At 33.9% G+C, this 19,828-nt stretch overlaps 1 protein-coding gene across 3 annotated transcripts in view; it reads right to left on the bottom strand.

Annotated features, from left to right (window-relative positions):
* Nucleotides 1–19,828, bottom strand: part of Polk (DNA polymerase kappa) — a 77,314-nt gene that overhangs the window by 18,222 nt on the left and 39,264 nt on the right. For all 3 annotated transcript variants that reach the window (XM_074077271.1, XM_074077272.1, XM_074077270.1), the window contains exons 2-6: nucleotides 16,582–16,749; nucleotides 15,352–15,471; nucleotides 7,260–7,412; nucleotides 3,934–4,065; nucleotides 1,063–1,216 (exon numbers count right to left, since the gene is read on the bottom strand). In XM_074077271.1, the coding sequence (XP_073933372.1) occupies nucleotides 1,063–1,216; nucleotides 3,934–4,065; nucleotides 7,260–7,412; nucleotides 15,352–15,471; nucleotides 16,582–16,716 (694 nt within the window). In that variant the 5' untranslated portion in view covers nucleotides 16,717–16,749. The remainder of the gene's footprint in view (nucleotides 1–1,062; nucleotides 1,217–3,933; nucleotides 4,066–7,259; nucleotides 7,413–15,351; nucleotides 15,472–16,581; nucleotides 16,750–19,828) is intronic.

The raw sequence follows: 19,828 nt of genomic DNA on the forward strand, positions 1-19,828 counted from the left end.
TTTAAGCAAAGTGACATGCCAAATCCCCAAACAGTAAGGTTATACAAGAATGGAATCTTTTGTCCAACTCTCTGTGTCCAAAAATTATTATTATTGTTTAAGGTTTCTATTAAAGAAAAGAGATACTCCTTAGGGCTTTAAACAAGGTAATGAAATTGTGGTTCAAAGTCTGTATTAACTTGATCCAAACGATGTGAGAGACAGAACTTAATGCCACTGCATAGCCACCATTTTGCTTCAACAAAAGTTACCAAAGGTTTCTCCACCACTGCCTGCCCCTCACCCCCACCCAGGAAGTAGTCAGTTAGTTATGGCTGTGGTTTAGGAGCAAACTCCTTTAGTTCACCTTTTCACTCAAGTGAACTTTGCTCAGGGGTTCAGCACAGCTCAGACATTTGAAGTAATTATATCTTTGGCAAAGAGTTGGATGGCATACATGTAGTATCTGCATGTTTCTTGGGATTACTTTGGGATTGTTTGGAAAACATATGGAGTAATGACTGTATATAAAACTTCTGTTTCATGACTTTAGGTAAAAGAGTCATAAGAAGATCTAAGGCAAAGACAGAGGAAGTCATTAATTTTGGCAGGTTGAAAACAGACATAATTGCTACAATTGCTATACTAGAACTAGGTTATAGAAAACTTGGAAAATGAAGCACAATAAAATCATCTAATGTTTTGATAGGTTTGAGGCTTAATCTTTTTAAAAAATCTTATTTCTATCAACAACAACAAAAAGCCACCTTAAACAGATAACATCCTCAGTTTCAATGCAATCTAAACCCTTTGATAGTTAGATCTTAAGAAAATAACTGCTAGGATACAATTTTGTTTAGGAACTCTGTAGACTCAAGTCTGAAGATTTTACAATCTCATTTGGTTTAAAAGTGATATGACACATTTAACTTAAAAAATGGTATGTTTTAAAGTTTTTGATTTTTCATTTTTATAAAGATATATCTAGTCCTACCACTTTGGCATACTAATGAGTTAATTGGTTTAATTCAAAGGATTGTTTTCTGTTTGTTTTTAGTTTGATAGTTCTAATAAACTGCTTACCATGTTCTACAGAGTTTCCTGATTTGATAAAATATCTTCTTTTGTCCTCAGGCCAGTCTTGTCTTTCCTGTAAGTGCTTTGTTATATTCAAGTAGGCTTCATCAAGACTCATGGCCATAAAATTAGGATCATATTCAGCAAGTATTTCCTTAACCTTCAAAAAGAACAAAAAGGTTTAAATTTTTCTGCCACAGCAAAACCTCCTGTCTTATACAGCTTATAAGAAGCATTAATATTCTTTTCAACTATAGTAATGATCCTGCAATCAATAGCTTACGCATTTAAGGAATAAATAATTTACTATCAGTGCATATTTGTCAAACTTTCTTTTGTATTAAAATAGATCATGAAGGCAGAAGACCATGAAATAGTTTCATCTGATGCAATTTCTATTCTATATCTAGAAACAGTAAGTGATTCAAATAAATTTCAGACAACATCATTCTGGGAGGCACAGGAAAAAAATGATTAAGGTTTAAGGCACTAGTCAAAAGGAGAAGTAGGAATGGTAGGATTCTACTCCACATCTTTTATGATTATTTTTGTTCATTTAAAATAGGAATAATCTTAGATAAACTTCTATGTTGCTTTAGAAAGCAGTTATTTTTAAATTAATTATAACATGCAGATAAAACTCCACTTAAAACACACATTAATGCATGAATACATACAAGAACATGAAGCTCTATATTTATTGTAATCTGGATTGAAAAAGATGGCAAAATATCTGTAGTATAATTCTACAGTTACATTAAATGATGGAGAAGTCTGGATCTGCACTATGGGCTAAAAGAAATACATGCAGAGATTAAAATTATAGTTGATGTAATCCAGAAGTGGCTTTTATATAAGAGTTTTATTACATGAAACTATGGAGGTTTTTGGTACTTTTTTTAATTACCAAAGTCTTAGCAGTAATAAGAGGAAATAGTTGCCAAAATAATACATATATAAGAAAATGTATTTCCTGAATCATATTATATGTCATCTAGCATTTAAAACCTAACTACTATATCAGACAAAAACCTTTAGAAAGTGTGTTTGCTGAATTATGCTATACTTTTATCTATCTTACTAGGTGTATTTCTATCATGAGAAAATCTTTTGTTGTTTTATAAAAAGAAAGCATTTTAGCTTCACATAATTATGAACAGCTGAGTCACAGAGAATTTGGAAAATGGCGATATAAAACTTGGCATAGTTTTACTCAGAGAGTGCCTTAAATAGCTTTGTTCTTTTAGAAGAAACCATTTCTATAATATACCTAAATAGAATCTTTCTAGTGAAAATGAAACTCTGGAAAGTCTGTAGCTGGCAGCCAACTAAGATTCTGAATGAGAAGTACTCCCTAGAGACACTGTTGAGTACTTACTAACTTCCTCTATATAGTATATTGCTATAGGAATGAAAATAGACATGTTCCAGTAAAACTCAAGCATTTAAAGCTCCAAGAACAGCTAAAGTTATTCTAATATTTTGGAAAAAAGAAAAATGGATATTCCTTAAGCTTTCTAACCAAGCCAGAAATATTAATGTTTATAATTCATTTACATTTAAGAACCCATTTGCTTCCTACAAATTCACTAGATAGATCTAGTTCAAATATTAGTATTTTTCAACTTATGTAAATAAGCAGACTAATGACAATTAAAACAATTTAGTTCTCATTATTATATTGTCAAAAGCTTTACTGAGTCCAAGAAGGACTTAAAATGCTTTCTTACAAGGTTTTTGTAGGATGTTTTACTTACAAAAGCCTCTATTTATGGTTAGAATTTTATTTCTTTTTAATTGGGACTATAGTAAAAGAGATGAACAATTGCCAAATGTGAGTGTGTTCCCCCAACATTTTCAGAAGTAGACACAAAACACTTACTTCAACAGAGTGCTTTTAAAAGAATATGATTATTTTAAAATTCGGGGTAGGGTGTTATTTCTAGGGAAATAAAGTGGGATACAAATAAAATGGCTGAATTTAAAGATCATGTGATGTCTAAATGGCACTAAGGGACAGGCCATAGCATAAGTGTTTCCATTCAGACAATAGTCTTTAACACTATGTTTTACTCTAGCAGTCTAAAAGTAATAGAGACATAGCACTCTAAAATTTTAATTTGAGAATTAAGTCCCAGCACTGCATGGTGCCAGTTGTCATAAAAAAAATAGAGAAAATAGCAGTTTTTTGCATGACACAGACTGAAATTTTAGTAATAATCAAATCATTACACTTCAGAGATTCCTTTCAAAGCAATGGATTATCCCCTTTTCTCTTTGGATTTAATGTCTTTTGGGCATTAAAAGCTCAAGCATCTTTACAGGATCGTGAAGCAAAGAATGGAACTAATCAAGTTGAGTAAATTTTGTCACTTTAAAACTATTGATAGCGCATGATGATTCATGTCTGTAGTCCCAGCAACTTGACAGGTGGAAGGAAGATTCTAAGTTTGAGAGTAGCCTGGACCATATAGCAAGACCCTGTCTGAAAAAACCAAAATAAAACATTGATAAAAAATTTACTCAAAATAGATTGAAAGTAATGATCAGTAGATTCTGTAAATTGTAAACATAAGGTAGTTCTAAAAGAAAATGTATTTTTGCATATTAAGAAAAAATAGATAAAATTAACTTTATGCTATAATTAAGAAATGAGTTTTCTAGACAGATGAAAAATACATGGAAAGGTAAAGAACTAGGAAACAGAATGGTGTATTCTGGGTACAACAGCTCAGTACTCAATATAAACTCTGAAGAAGTGGTTGAAAGTGAGACTACAGGAATAAGCTAAGACCAAATCCTGATGTTCTAAAGCATTTGTTGTAGGTGGCAGGAAACCAGTGAAAGAATGTAAGTAGAGGTGAGGCATCAACTTACCTCTTTACTCACAGCTCTATATTTGTCAAAGTTTGGGGGCACTATAATAAGTTGTGGGCAGAGTCTCTTAGCAATAAATCCTGGCATGGCAGCACGAACACCAAATCTTCTTGCATGGTAATTTGAAGTAGACTGAAAGAAAATTGACCACATCGGGGAAAAAAGAAACAAAACCAAATGGACATACTGATCAATGCATTCATAAGAAACACATTACTGATGTGCATTTTCAGTTCAAGGGCATTCTTTTATAGTTGTCTTGAACCACATTTTGACTTTATCCTGTCATGGTTTTATGACATCATATCCCTGTCTCATTGCCGTTCTTGTATTTATAATCTGATACCAGGTAATAAGTAAGGCTGTGCTAATAAAAACTTCTTTGAAGCTATGCATGGAGGCTATGGCAGGAACACTGCCAGTTCAAAGTTTGAGACCAGCCTGAGCTACATAGCAAGACCTTCTCTCAGAATTATTTTTAAATATTTCCAGTAACTAAACTTCATTGGTCTTAAGATATACCTGTAATATAATATATATCAAAGTACAGATGATGTTATATGAATGTCAAAGTATAATAAATAGTAGAGAATAGTTATAAACTAGAGTACCAACAGTATAAATGTTCCAAAAAAGTAATTGTAAAGAAAGTAATAGTAGAGTATGATACAGGATGAATACCCCTTATCCAAAATATTTAGGACCAATTCAGAGTTTGGAGTTTTTCAGATTTTGGAATATTTGCATGGATTTTAACAGTTAAGAATCTTAGATCTGGAAGTGTGAAATCCAAAATCCAGTTTCTGAGCCATGAAGTTTGGATTTCTGGGATTAGGGATGCTCAACCTGTAGCATACTTTTAGAATTTGCCCTATTTAGAATTTTGGAAAATTTTAACCTAGAACAAAAAAAAAAAAAAAAAAAAATCAAAGGCCTAATACCTACCTGGTCAGAAAAATTAAGTTTTTAAAACAAAGTGATAAAAGTTTAAAAAGAAATTAAGTTTTATTTCCTAAAGCTTGAATATGTATTTTGGTGAAAATATTTTGACTAGGAAATGAAACTGAAAAAGTATGAGGGAGAAAATGAAAATATTACTTAAGTATGATGATACTTGGTAATATTCTATATCAATGTTATAGAATATAGTACCATTTATAAAAAAATTATCATAAATGGAAAATTTACTTGGAGCCTTGAATGAAACATACAAAGAAATGCAAAACAGAATCTATCAAATTCTTTGATGGCTTTGAAAAAAGCATTTAAAAAATCTTGATAGTACTCAAAACTATGCTAGTTCTTAGTGCTCTGAAAGGGAAAATGCAGACAGCAGTAGAAAACAAACTAATGTTTTAAATTTACATGATTTATGACTTATTTTAACTAAAAGAATGTGAGGGAAGTAATAGTGTGTGAATCCTAAAGCCTAGGCTTTAAGAATTCTGCAGTTCCTGATTTTTTTTCTTATTAAAAAACAAAACAAAACATGGTTATCTACTAAATAGTGAAGGGGTTTCTTATACAGCAATAGAAGCTGTTCCAGGATCTAAGTTGCTACTCTTGGTGCCCACTCAGAACCTTTCAAAAATCCATCAAATTCACACACACATAGACACACACAAAATGCTACATGTAACAAACCAGAATAATCAAACATCTATCATCCACTCCCATTAATTTGTAGATACTGTTATGAGTTTACTAAGACAAAAACAATTACACTTCAACTCTCTTCAGAAGGAAAATCTATTAGTTCAGTGTACAAAAGGTATTGCAATCTTTGTTTAAATATAGTAAGTAATCATTTTTCATTTGGCAACAATAACCAATTTTCAGTAGGATAAAAATTGCTGGAAAGAAAATGAAAACATTTTGTGGACTTCAAAAGCAGTGGGTTTTCATGTTTTCTCTATGTGGAATCTAGATCTAAAAAAAAAAAAAAAAAGGACATGAACATAAAAGGGGATGACTGGGCAGGGAACCAGTGGGAGGTGAGAGAGGGGAAAAGAGGGTGGAGGGAGAATATGATCGAAGTACATAGCATGCACGTATGAAAAGGACATAATGAAACCCATTTAAAAATGTTAGAAAATAAAGAAAAAAGGCCGGTTGGGGAGAGGAGGGATAAGAAACAATAATAGAGGGGGTGAATATGATCAAAGAACATTATATGTATGTATAAAATATCACAATGAAATTCCTTACTTTGTACATTTAATATACACTAATAAAAAGAATTTTTGAAAAGCAGAGGGTTTAGTTCAAACATGGTTACAGAACATATGTATGCACATTTACATACGTAAGTATAGTGCTATGTCTTCTTAATTAAATTTTTTTCAAATATTTGTTTGTGATTTGTAGGAAAGGGAATAAATATCTTCAACAAACATTATTTTAGAACCAGACTTGTGAGTTGCCTGCATACTCATAGGAGCAGATATGATAAACAGATTATAGTTTCATAAAAAACAACTTGGCAGGGAACAGATTTCAAACTATCTAAGCATTGGAAGGAGCCAGCAACAGAGAAGAACACTCCTTGTTTCTCTAGAATGCTTTTCATAACAATACTCATCTTTTCATTTTAATTCCCAACACATTTTCAGCCACATACAACTGTCCTGATCACCTTTACCTACTATAGTAGGGCAACAAAAAGAAAGCACAACACAGTAATTAGAAAGGCAAAGCTTCTGAGTTATGAGAAAAAATAATTATTTCCATAATATACTAATGAAATACATCACTCTAGAACTGGGGTTGACAAACTTTTCTGTAAAAGTCCAGACAGGAAGCTATTACTTTAGCCTTTGCAAATCATGACTTCTGTTGCAATTATTCAATTCTACTTAATTCTGTTCTTTTAGTGTGACAGTAATAAATAAACATCTGTGTCTTTGTCCCCATAAAACTTATTTACAAAAAAGAATGACAGGATAGACTTGGCCTGCAGGCCAGTTTGAAAACTTCTTGTTTAGAATAACATTTTCTTTTCTTTCTTAACTCTCCTTAAATGGAATACTTTAGAAAAGTTTATTTGTGATGGAAAGATAAAATTCTACTCTACTATTTTACTGGATTTGCCATTTTGGGCAAGTTATTAATTATCTCTCTGAGTTTGTTTTCTTTTTTGTCAAGCAAAATACAAATTAGTACCTTAAGGTATGTTGAAAGGATTCAGTAACTGAGCACAGATAAGGCATCTAGAAAAATACTCAGCAAACAGATCTTAATAAAGGCTTCTCCCTTCAGAACTAGCAGGCTTACTTGAATATGCTATGAAATTTCCTTTTTATTTTTTTTTATCTTTACCTACTTACCAACATACTCATTGATCCTACAGCAATGGGTTTATCCTTCAATTCTGGATTGTCCCTCATTTCTACAGCTGCATAGAAAGCATCCATGTCAACATGCACTATGGTATTGTTCAAATTCCGGCTCTGCTCTAAGTCCATTGCAAATTTGTCAACCTTAATTTAAAAAAAGGTAACATACTTTTAGACAACATAATATTGAAACATCATTTATCATAACATTAATTTAGAAGGTATCTACCTGTCTCTGCATCCATCATTTATCCAGCTACTCACTTGTGGGTGCATATTTTATTGTTGCCCATGGATATTTATGAGTATAGAATTTATTTTTGTTTATTAAGACTGGTAATTGCTTTTATTTTCACAAACAGCTTGTTCTCAAACATCATTTCCTAATAACTCTTCTCTCCATATCTCCAGCATTAAGCAGGAACTTAGCAAATACTTTTTGAAGGAATGAATGATCCTAACTGCTTATATCAAATGATTCTTACACTATATAAATTTGGAGAGCAACTTACTGAAACTGAAAGTTTCAATTTAGGTAAAACAAACAACTCCCATTTGACTCATAATATTAATATCTTAAAATAGCAAAAAAGGTTATGCCTTTTTGGCATGTGATATTATGTTGAATAGTAGTGTACAACCTGTACAACTGAACATGCTAAAGTATAATGTAAACATTCCTTCCACAAAATTGTCTTCATAATGCTAAAATCTGATAAATGTTAGTCTATATAAGTAAAAATTGAAAATTTAAGCTGTAATTTATTTTCATGATCCTCAATATATGTCACATATAACAATGAAGGACTTTTTTTTTTTTTTTTTTTTGCAGATAGAAACAGCTTTATTTTTTCAAATGGGTTGTTCAGAAAGCATATACAGGAGTAAAACCATCACAAACAAACGTGGTTTGCCATATAGTCACTGGTTTTATTAGGAAAAGAAGACACATTTGAATAACTTGTAATCCAAACATTTTCCAACTCTTTCCACTTTATTTCTTTCTTTTCTTTGAAGGTAGCAACAATAGATACATTTTGGTTACCTGTTCCTTCAAAATGAAGGATTTTAATCTTTAAAGAATTTTTGTTTCTTCAGAGAAAAACAACTGGATTGAAAAGACAGAAGAAAAATGAAAGTGGGTAGAAATAATCAAAGTAGGCAAGTAAGAAAAGTTTATGAAGCAGACACTCATAACTGTTGCTTTTGTGTGGTCTGCCTCTGCTAATGCCATATGCTTACTTTACCAACTTACCCTGCACCAGAGGGTGGTTATGTGAGTTTTGATCTCTGCAACATACAAGAAAGTTGCTGAGACCATTAAGTAAAATTTTAAGAGAAGAAAGCTATTAAAAGAGTTGAACATGAGTGAGTACCTGACACACAGTGCAATTTCAACAAATGCAATCAATTACTAGAAGGATTAGTGGGTAGCTGTATAACAAAACAATCAAAAACTGACAGAAAAACAGCTCAAAATAAGCAAGTGAGGGATCTCTGCAATGAAAGCAACCTCCATCATGTGCAGATCCTTAAAACAAATTTCTTCTAAGGTGAAGGACCAACTTAACGTGGTATAACATGCCTTTCCCTCCATGTTGGTCTTCAGCTTTGCCTCCACTCTGCAGAATGCTTTTTTATGACCTTCGTTCTTAGCGTTATTGCGAGACCATTTGCTCACTAGCTGTGGTTAAGACTGTCATTCCTCCCTTAGAAACAATCACCCTGAATCATTTTGTCTGAAGCAGCTACAGTCGTCTGTCCAGACAGCCTTATTCCTATTTAGTCTGCAACTCACTGAATGACGTGAGGACTCAGTGCCTTCCCCAGGCTGTTCCTCTCTCTGCCCAGCATGCCTTTCCTATCTCTGTCACAAGCCTTCAAGGATCAGCTCAAATATCCCTCTGTGACTTAATTGGATCTTTGCCCTCTGTAATAGAAAATTTAATGTTCCCCTACTTGTTTTCTTGTTCTTATCATGACCCTTATTGTATTAGATACTAAATTGTGAGTTCCTTCAGAAGAAAGAGCTTACCTACCTTTAAATCTTTCCCCACAAGAGAGACAGGAGGGGAAATTGGTAGGAAGAAATGAAATTTACACAAATATATTAAAGTTGGTTAAAAAAAGAGAGCAGTATTAGAAATATTTTAGAAAAGGATGGCTTCTTACAGTGAAATAGTATGCCTGATAAACTTTTCAATTTTAAATCATCCTGATTTAAAACATTCTTCTAGTACTTCAATTTTGAACTAGAGTTATGAACAAATTATGCTTAATATGGGTCAAGTAAGAATAAGGGAGTAGAATCTGAAATATTTTGGGCTGGAGTCATCTAGAAAAGGAAAAGATAATAAATAGAAAGCAAACCAAATGGGGACTCGTATGTCAATGCTATGACAGTCTCTTCAGCAATCTATTCTTTCTTGTACTTAATGCAAGTGTGCAGCTGCCAAAAGGAATCTCACTGCATGACGCATCGTTCCACTTTCCTTTACTATCTCTCATTAGTCACCCTTGTCTGAACTCTCCTTTTTCTACATCTACCAGATGCATACCTCTGCTGCTTTTTAAAGCTTCTGCTTAAGTCTTCATTCACATTTTCCTTTCTTCCATATTCCATACCAATGAGTTTCAAGTTCTTATCTGAGGCTGTAGCATGTACTGTGTTCCCTTTTCTACTACTGAGAACTGGTGTGCATCAGAGGGGTTAAAAATAAGGGCTCTGGTTTGGGTCCCAGCACTACCAAGTCATTAGTTACCAGACAGTGGGTTAACACCTTTCACCATTATTTTCTTTATGGGACACTAAACTAACCTAAAACGTTGCTAAAGGAAGTAAAAGAGACACTCATATAATGCACTTACCTAAGGATACAGTGAGGGCTTAGGTGACAGCACATCTAATTTTTAAAGTACTTGTGATATGTGTTATGTAATATACTAAGTGCTTTCTCTACTAACTAATTTACTGGTTAGAATTCTGAGATCTTAATTATTATTCCAATTTTTTATAGATGAAGAAACTAAAACTCAGTAAAATTAAGTAATTTGCCCTGAGTCATACAGCTGGTAAATGGAGAACCAGATCTGGAAACCAGGTTACTCCAAAGCCTGTCTTCTTTCTGTTGTTTTATGATGCCTCCCTAAAATAGATATTTAAGTCCTTAAAACTGATAGAAGTTCAAATCAAACTAATGGTATATTTCATATCCATATTATATATTTTAGTTTTTAAAATCCTCAATTTCTATTATACTTACAAGAATATTTCAGAAATAATGTTTTTCCTATCAACTTAGTATTTCCTTACAGACTACTGAGTTTATCTGAGTTAGTAAAGTCAATTGCTAAAATGGTCAAAATGCACTGATTTTGCTGTGTCATTGCCATTTAACATAACATGGATGTTTGTTCATTTGATTTATGTACTTCTGTTTACTATAAGATATTTGGCAGTTATAACAATGAAGTTTAATGAGGATGGGATAGGGTGGGGACTACTCAAGAGAGTTCAGAATGGGCACCCTGGGAGTTCATGCCTGCAGAGGTTATACACCTCAGTTTGACTAGTAATAGATCACAATGTAATATCACTCACACACAATAAAAGCTAGCATATGCAGATTTTATAACTTTAAAATAGAAACACATTTCCCATGAAAACTTCTGTGTTCACTCAGATTTCTTGACTTCTTAGGACTTCCTCAAATCTCCTCCTGTTTATACAACTCCTTTTAGAGGAAGCTCAACAAATGAAACAATCCAACAATCAACATAAAACACATTTCCTGCCATTCCTGTTGCAAAAGATGCCAGAGAGCCTCCCATGAAATAGTCAAATAAAACTGGAACAAAATCTGAAATTCTGTTACACAATGGAAGGTATTTTCTATTCCTTCAGATTATTAGCATATATGACAGTAAGTTTCATAACAGCAAATAGTTATACACAGCACCATTTACATGTGCCTCTGTATCTTTAACATTTTTATTAAAGATTTTTATAGACTACAGATTAAAAAAAAGTTACAAAAAGTGTCCAGAAAGTAAATTGTTTAAGGAATAAGACCAATTTGAAAATAATGTTGTTTTGGACAGAAAGAAAAAACTTTAAAACTCCATAAAAATGTTTATTTGAAAACAACAATGCAGGAGAAAAACAAACAAATCTAAATTCTAGATTTTTAAAGTCTTAAAAAAATTTTTTTTTTGGTAATATTGGGTTTTGAAATCAAGATTTTGCACTTGCTAGGCAGGTGTTCTACCCTCTGAGCCACATCCCAAATCCTAGCACCTCCCTCCTTGCAAAAAAAAATCATAAGTAAAAAATTTTAAGAAGAGGAGTTATAAGGGAGAATGTTAAAAACTGTATTTTTACTTTTCAATAAGTAAAATTGTATAGTACTTATACAGGAAAAGAGTTAATTGACTAGAAGGCAGCATACAGAAATAAACCAAAGTATAATGAGAATTTATTGTTGGAAAGTGGCTTATTTCATTTCAGCATAGAAAGGACTCATGATTCAATAAATGGCACTCAGACAAGTGAATCACCACTCAGGAAAAATATAATGGCAATTAAGAAAAAAAGTATTACACCTCACATCAAAACAATTCCAAATTTCTGCTCTATGAAAGATACTGTCAAGAGAATAAAAAGATAAGTCACAGATTGTGGAGAAAATACTTGCAAAACCATAACTGGTATCCAAAATACACAGGAATTCTAAAACCAAAAGTAAACCAAAGAACTACATAATATAAAAGGGGCCAACGACCTTAACAAACACCTCACCAAAAAGATATACAGATGACAAATACATATATGAAAAGATGCTCATAATCCTTTTTCACTTACTAGGGAAATGCAAATTAAAATGAGATACTGCATATCTGTTAGAATAGCCAAAATCCAGAACACTGACATCAAATTGTAGGAAGAATGTGTAGCAACAGAACTCTTATTCCTTGATGTTGGAAATGAAAATTGGTACAAGCCACTTTGGAAGACATTTGGTAGTTTCTTATAAAACTAAACGTTTTCTTAGTATATGATCCAGCAATTACACTCCTTTGCATTTATTGAAAGGAGATGAAAACTTATGTCTATATATAAACCTACACATGGATATTTACTTATAAATATTCATAATTGCCAAAACTTGGAAGCAACCAAGATGCCCCTCAGAAGCTGAATAGATAAATAAACTGGTACATCCAGACAATGGAGTAATATTCAGCACATGAAAGAAGTGAGCTGTCAAGCCATGAACAGAACTGGAATAATCTTTAATGCATGTTGTCAAATGAAAGAAGCTAATTTGAAAAGGCTACATTTTGCACGAATCTAGCAATAAAACATTTGGGCAAAGGCAAAACTTTGAGGATGGTGAAAAGATCAGAATTAGTTGGTAGAGGAGAGGAACAGGCAGAGCACAAAGGGTTTTAAGGCAGTAAAACTACTTTGTATGATACTACAATGGTGAATACATGTCATAAATTTGTCCAGACTCCTAAATATACAACATTAACAGTGAATTATTGATTTGGGGTGATAACGATGTGCCAAAACAGGTTCATTAATTGTAACAAATGTTCCATCCTTGTAGGATATGGTGCTACTCAGGAAGCTAGACTGTGTGGGGGCAGGGAAAAACCTTTACCTTCCCCTCAGTTTTGCTGTGAACCTAAAACACCTATAAAAAATACCATTGGATTTGATTGCATAAACTCAAAAAAATTAAAAAATTAAAAGATAACATACTGGCAACATTTATGACAAATGGCAAGAAAAAAATCTTTAATGCATGATAAGATCTTATAAATCGGGAGAAATGGATATAAACTTCTCTAGAAATGTGGACTGTTAGTTGAACCTCCAAACACATTTCTTCCACAGTAACAGATTTTTTGCAGGGCACATGGCCACCCAGCTAGAGAATATATTTTATAGCTTCTCTTCCAATTGTGTGTGGCCCTGTAACTTAAGTTACTGCCAAAAGAATAGGAGTTTAAGTAATGTGTTTAACTTCTTTTTCTCTTGTTTAATAGCAATTTACCTTCCTTTGATTTTTTTTTTCCACTCTGTTTCCTTTATTGGGAGATGGCATATGGATTGGAGACAATCCAGTTTTGTCAAGTCCAAGTAATGATAACATCAGGAGAGGACAGAGAGTGAGAAAGAATTTTTTTCCCCAATATTGGAACTTGGAACTCAAAGGGCCTTGTGCTTTCGAGGCAAGCACTCCATCCCTTGAGCTATACCCGAGCCCTTTGCTTTCAGTATTTTTTGAGATAGCATTTCACATTTTTGTCCAGCCTGGCCTTGGACTGTGATGCAATGCTCCTGTCTCTACCTCCAGAGTAGCTTGGATTATAGGCATGAACCACCACACCCATTCCAAGAAATAAATTCTCATTTAAAATATATTTTTGGGCTTTTAGTGACAGTTATTTAACCTATATCTCAACAAAGACAATAAAAGAGGACATTCCCACAATAAGGAAATAATAATGGCTAATATGTGAAAAGATATTTTCTGTCATAATAAAAGAAAGATAAATTAAAATAATAAAAATATTTTGCAAAAATGCAAACTATTAAAAGTGATAAAATCAAATTTTAAACAAGCCTGTGAGGAAATTAATACTCCTGAGGCAGGCTAAAGATAAGAAAAGATTGGGACTCTTACATATATAACTTAACATATTGCATTTAAGATGGAACGTTTTTTCTCTCTGAAGTATGCGCAGAGTGAACCAGCACTCTAGCCTGGAGATGGGGAACTGCCCAGGTTTTTCTCCTCCCACAGGTTAGTGCGATTTTGCAAGTGCCTTGAAGCAAAGAGAGTTCACGCTGTGCACCGTGGCCTTTTGCAACTCCTTTCCTAACCTTTAATGTACCTTTATTATCACCCTCACCACATCTATAGACCCTACCTGGATATATGCATCTGCAATTTTCTGCTTATCAGTGACTACAATACTCCCATGTTGAAAATATAAAATGTATGACCTGTGATGAAAATAACTGCATTAGAGTGCACACACAGAATAAGGATGATCTCCACACAGGTGCATATAAATTTTAAAAACCCTAGAACCAAGGTGGAGTAAGGTAAATAAAATTATGGTACCTCCACACAATGGAATACTATGAAGCATTAAAAATGATAACCTGACAGACAAGTCATCTTTTGTCATGATAGTTAAAGGTTATCTTGCATTCTGAGAAAGCATATAATCAAAAAATGACAACAAATTTGGTAAAGAAAACAAAATTTATTATCTCTGAACTCCATGACAGAAGGCTTTCATAACATATTAGATGAATGTTAGAATTTTGTTATTATGCTATGATTTAGTGCTTTTTTAAACAGTTAATCAGTTTTGATAGAAAAGAAACCTCTCTGGCCATGACTTTAGTTTTACTAGCAGAAATCTGACTGCTTGTCCATCTACCACATGTTGCCGTGTGCTTTGGTTCCTCCAAACTCTTCTACTAAAATAACTCTTAATAGCAGAGGGAACTTGGAATTATTTATTCCCCCCAAAATTCTAAAGTTTTAGAAATCTTGTGGTATTTTAAAAATTCATGTAATAAATAGCATCATTTATTATTTTACTAAAAATGGTTGTTTTAAGTTGCTTTCTAATTTAATCAGTTAATATGTTTGCTCAATCTTTTTTTTTTTTCTCAAAATCAGCATTACAAAAAATATACCATATATTTATCCTATGGCCTTTTCTTGTTGCAAGTTCAAGTAGTATGTAATCAAAAGAACACAGGCTTTGGGTTGACTCCTAGCTTTGCCAACTACCTGTCCTATGAAGCTGGACAAGTTAATTCAGACTCCATTTACTCTTCTGTGTAACTGAGGTGACAATGCCTAGGTGTGGAATCTCTAAGTAAATGAGTAGAGCAATGCTTAGCAAAGTATGTGCATTTGCTGAATGGGCATGCCTTTCAATAAAATGAACACTTACATTTCATCTTATTTGCAGTTACGACTTGATGATGATGCACTTTAGCTGACAATTACTATTTTACCAACTTCTACTCTAACAACTGAATTAATACCTGTAACTGTGCTTTTCTTAGCTGCTGGCTGGTAATTTGAGCTTTTTGTTGCATCATATTTTCAATTCGTTGGTTGACTTGCTTTTCCTTCTTGAGCTCATTTCCATAAAATCTGGACCCCTATGGAGGAAACAAAGCATAAGAAAAATGTCTTTCAGGGAAGGAAGCATCACAATAGTATAACCTGGTGGCTAAGAGTATGCATTCTGAAATCAGACAGATTGAATTCAAAACTTAGTTCTACTACTTACTAGCTAGGTGACCACAAAAGACTTCATATTTCTTTCTGTTTTCTTATCTGTAAAATGTATTTTGAAATAATTACTTAAGTCTTATAATTGTTGTGAAATAGTCCTACGCACAAGTTCCTCCACATTCAGGAAAGAATAATGTGTCCTAGGTAGTAGGGTCCCTGGGGTATTTATCTAAACGCTTAGTCAGCGGGCTCATGGGTTACCTCCTTCACTATGTTACTTTCAAAAATTTAATGTTAAGTCATTAAAGAATATGTAACAGACACTTAATAAATTACCTATCATTCATTCTACCACTGAACATAGCATCTATGAAAAACCTGGGAAGTTCTCCATCTCTGGGTTGATAGACACAAGTTATTTCTCCTTTTTGGCTATTATGAAAAATGCTGCTATGAAGGACTTTATGTGAACATACACTCTCATTCCTCCTAGGCATGTACCTAGCAATAGAAATTCTGTGTCATGTGGTAACTCCAAGCTTAATCTTTTGAGGAACTACCAGACTAGTTCCTAAAGTGATTGAACTACTATGCAATCACATTAGCAATATACAAGGGTTTCAACTTTTCCATATCCTTGCCAACATTTGTGATTTTCTTATTTTTTATAGCCATTCTGGACAATAATATTGTGAATTACATCTAATTATGGTTTTAAAATATGCATTTCCTTAATGACTACTGATATTGAGCATCTTTTCATGTATCTATGAGTCATATATGCATATCTTCTTTACTAAAATACCTATTTTGCCCTGTTCTGTGTGATAGTGGGATTTGCACTTGGTAGGCAAGCCCTCTGTCACTTGAGCAAACAGCCTATCCCCTTTTTGCTTTAGTTATTTTGATAACATTACATATCAAAGTATTAAAATCTTTATTGAAAAAGATATTCAATCAAAATTTCATGATTTTTTTAGACAGAAATTTAATAGTAACTAAATTATAGATATTGAAAGATACAAGCAACATACCTTTGTGGATTCCATTATAATTTTGTTAATTTTCTCTTTATCTAATCCTTCCATTCCTGCTTTATTATCATTAAGTCCCACACGAAGCAAAAGATTATCTTTGTGATTGCCATTCTTCTCCTTTGTGCTTTCCATGCTGTAAACTTAAAATGGTTTCTTTTTTATCACCTGAAAAAGCAAACAAAATAAACACTTTAAAAATTATCCATGGAGGGGGAAAAAACAATAGGTAAGGATTCTTACTGCCTGAAAAATTACTACTTAGATTTTTATAATTAATATTTCAAGATTACTATATTCCTAGAGACAAGAAAGGAATTCATATTTTCTGCATGCTTTGTACCAGCCAGTATGCTTGGGACTTTATAAGTGAACTCCCTCTGGTCTTAAAAGGTAGATATTATTATTCTCAGTACAAAAATTTAAGAAATCTGTGTCTTAGAACATGTCTATTGACACAAATTTGCCACAAAGAGACATCTCTGTTGCAAAACAAGTCTGAGTCCCCAAATTCATGTTTTTAATCCAGATTAACCCTGTATAGAGAATAAAAATAACACTTTCTCTACTATACATATTAAGCTCAATAGCAATTATCATATAACTGTATGCAGAGCTCCATTCTTTTTTTTTTCATTTATTCATATGTGCATACATTGTTTAGGCCATCTCTCCCCCTGCCTCACGGCCCCTTCCTCTCCCCATCACCCTCCTTGCTTCCAGGCAGAACCTGTTCGGCCCTCTTCTCCAATTTTGTTGAAGAGCATAAGTGATAGTAAGAAAGACATAGAGTTTTTGCTAGTTTGAGATAAAGACAGCTATACAGAGAGAGTCCTAGCATTGCTTCCATGCACATGTGTATTACAACCTGAATTGGTTCATCTCTACCAGACCTCTCCACTACTTCCCAGTCACCTTCCCATAGTGGCCTCTGTCAGTTTAAGATTACTTTATTTGCTCCTCTACAGTGGGCACATCAGACACTTTCAAGTTTTGGGTTTCCTACCTTTCCCTATTCCTTCTGTTCCCATTCTCCCCTTAGTGTGTGACCCATGTCCAACAATATTACTGCATTTGTTTTAGGTCTAAAGTCTGCAGATGAGGGAGAACATGCGATTTTTGGCCTTCTGAGCCTGGTAACTTCACTAAAGATGATGTTCTTCAGTTCCATCCATTTACTTGCGAATGACAAGATTTCATTCTTCTTTGTGGCTAAGTAAAATTCCATTGTGTATAAATATCACATTTTCTTAATCCATTCATTGGTAGTGGGGTATCTTGGCTGTTTCCATAACTTGGCTATTGTGAATAGTGCTACAATAAACATGGGTGTGCAGATACCTTTGGAATAACCTGAATCGCATTCCTTTGGGTATATCCCTAGGAGAGGGATTGCTGGATCATATGGCAGGTCTATGTTTAGTTTTTAAAGTAGCCTCCATATTGTTTTCCAAAGTGGTTGTACTAGCTTGTATTTCCACCAGTGGTGTATGAGGGTTCCTTTTTCCCCACATCCTCACCAACATTTGTTCTTGGTGGTGTTTTTGATGATAGCTATTCTAACAGGAGTGAGGTGGAATCTTAGTGTGGTTTTGATTTGGATTTCCTTTATGGACAGAGATGGTGAGCATTTTTTCATGTGTTTTTGGCCACTTGGATTTCTTCCTTTGAAAAAGTTCTGTTTAGTTCAGTTGCCCATTTCTTTATTGGTTCATTGATTTGGGGGGAGTTTAGTTTTTTTGAGGGCTCTGTATATTCTGGTTATCAGTCCTTTGTCTGATGTATAGTCAGAAAATATTTTTTCCCACTCTGTGGGTGTCTCTTCAGTTTAGAAACCAATTCTTTTGTTGTACAGAAGCTTTTTTATTTCATGTAGTCCAGTTTGTCCATCCTTTCTCTTAGTTGTTGGGCTACTGGAGTTCTATTGAGGAAGTTATACATATTGCTTCCAGAGTATTCCCTGCTCTTCCACATATTGCTTCCAGAGTATTCCCTGCTCTTTCCTGTACTAACTTTAGAGTTTCAAGTCTGATATTAAGGTCCTTAACCCACTTTGAGCTGATACTAGAGCAGGGTGATAGACATGGATCTAGTTTCAATTTTCTGCAGGCACTTTTTTTTCCCAGCAACATTTGTTGAAGAGGCTATCTATTCTCCATTGTATGTTTTTGGCGCCTTTGTCAAAAATAAGGTGGGCATAGCTGTGTGGATTCATATCCAGATCCTCTATTCTGTTCCACTGGTCTTCATAATCTGTTTTTGTGCCAGTACCATGCTGTTTTTATTGCTATGGCTCTGTAATACAGTTTGAGGTTGGGTATTGTGATACCTCCAGCATTGCAGAGCTCCATTCTTAATGCTTTGAAGAATATTGGGAAAAAAAACCCTATTTGTTCACTTCTAGGAAATTATTACATTGTACAATGTTATATGACTTCTAAGGCAAAGAATAATTCTTTAACAGGCTGGGCATGGTGGTACATGCCTATAGTTCAGCTTCTATGGAGGCTGGATCCCTTGAGCCCAGGAGTTGGAGATCAGTGGTGGGGCAGTGATGGGGGGGAGACATAGGGGGAAGAAAGAAAGAAAAAAGGAAGTTTTCAGCTATTTTCCTATCTGTTGACATCTGATTATGTCCAGTTGTACAGGCATACATTTAATATCATTTACGTGCTTATGATTTCCTGGTTACAGTGTCAGTTCAAATGTCCATATGGCATTTTAAATTATGTCCCAAATTGATCTTCTCATATGTTCAAGCCCCCTAACCAGCTCCTTTCAGTTGAGAGCAATTAATCTTTTTCAACTGTCCATACAAATAACCTTGGAGTCATTCTTGACCCTCTCTTTCTCATATACCCTCATCCAAAACTGTCAAGAAATCTTGTGGATGCTTTCAAAATACATCCTGAGTTTAACCACTTCCCTCTATCATCTCTGCTTTCATGCTACTCTGAACTGCCATTACCTCTTGCCTGAACTGCAACAGACTCAGTCTCTCTGCTTCTGTCATAGCTCTCCTACAGTCAAATAAATAGTAGCTCAACTGACTCTTAAATCACAACTTACTTCATGACACTCTTCTGCTGAAAACTATAATGCTATTCAAGGCCCTAAAGAATCTGGATCCTTGCTACTTTTCTATCCTCATATTTGCCTTATACTCTTCCCCTCCCTCACTACTCTCCAGGCACCCTGGCCTCTTTGCTGTTCCTCTACAAGATACACTTTAGCCTTGAGGCCTTTT

This window comes from Castor canadensis, chromosome 6 (assembly GCF_047511655.1).
Source record: "Castor canadensis chromosome 6, mCasCan1.hap1v2, whole genome shotgun sequence".
NCBI lineage: Eukaryota > Metazoa > Chordata > Mammalia > Rodentia > Castoridae > Castor > Castor canadensis.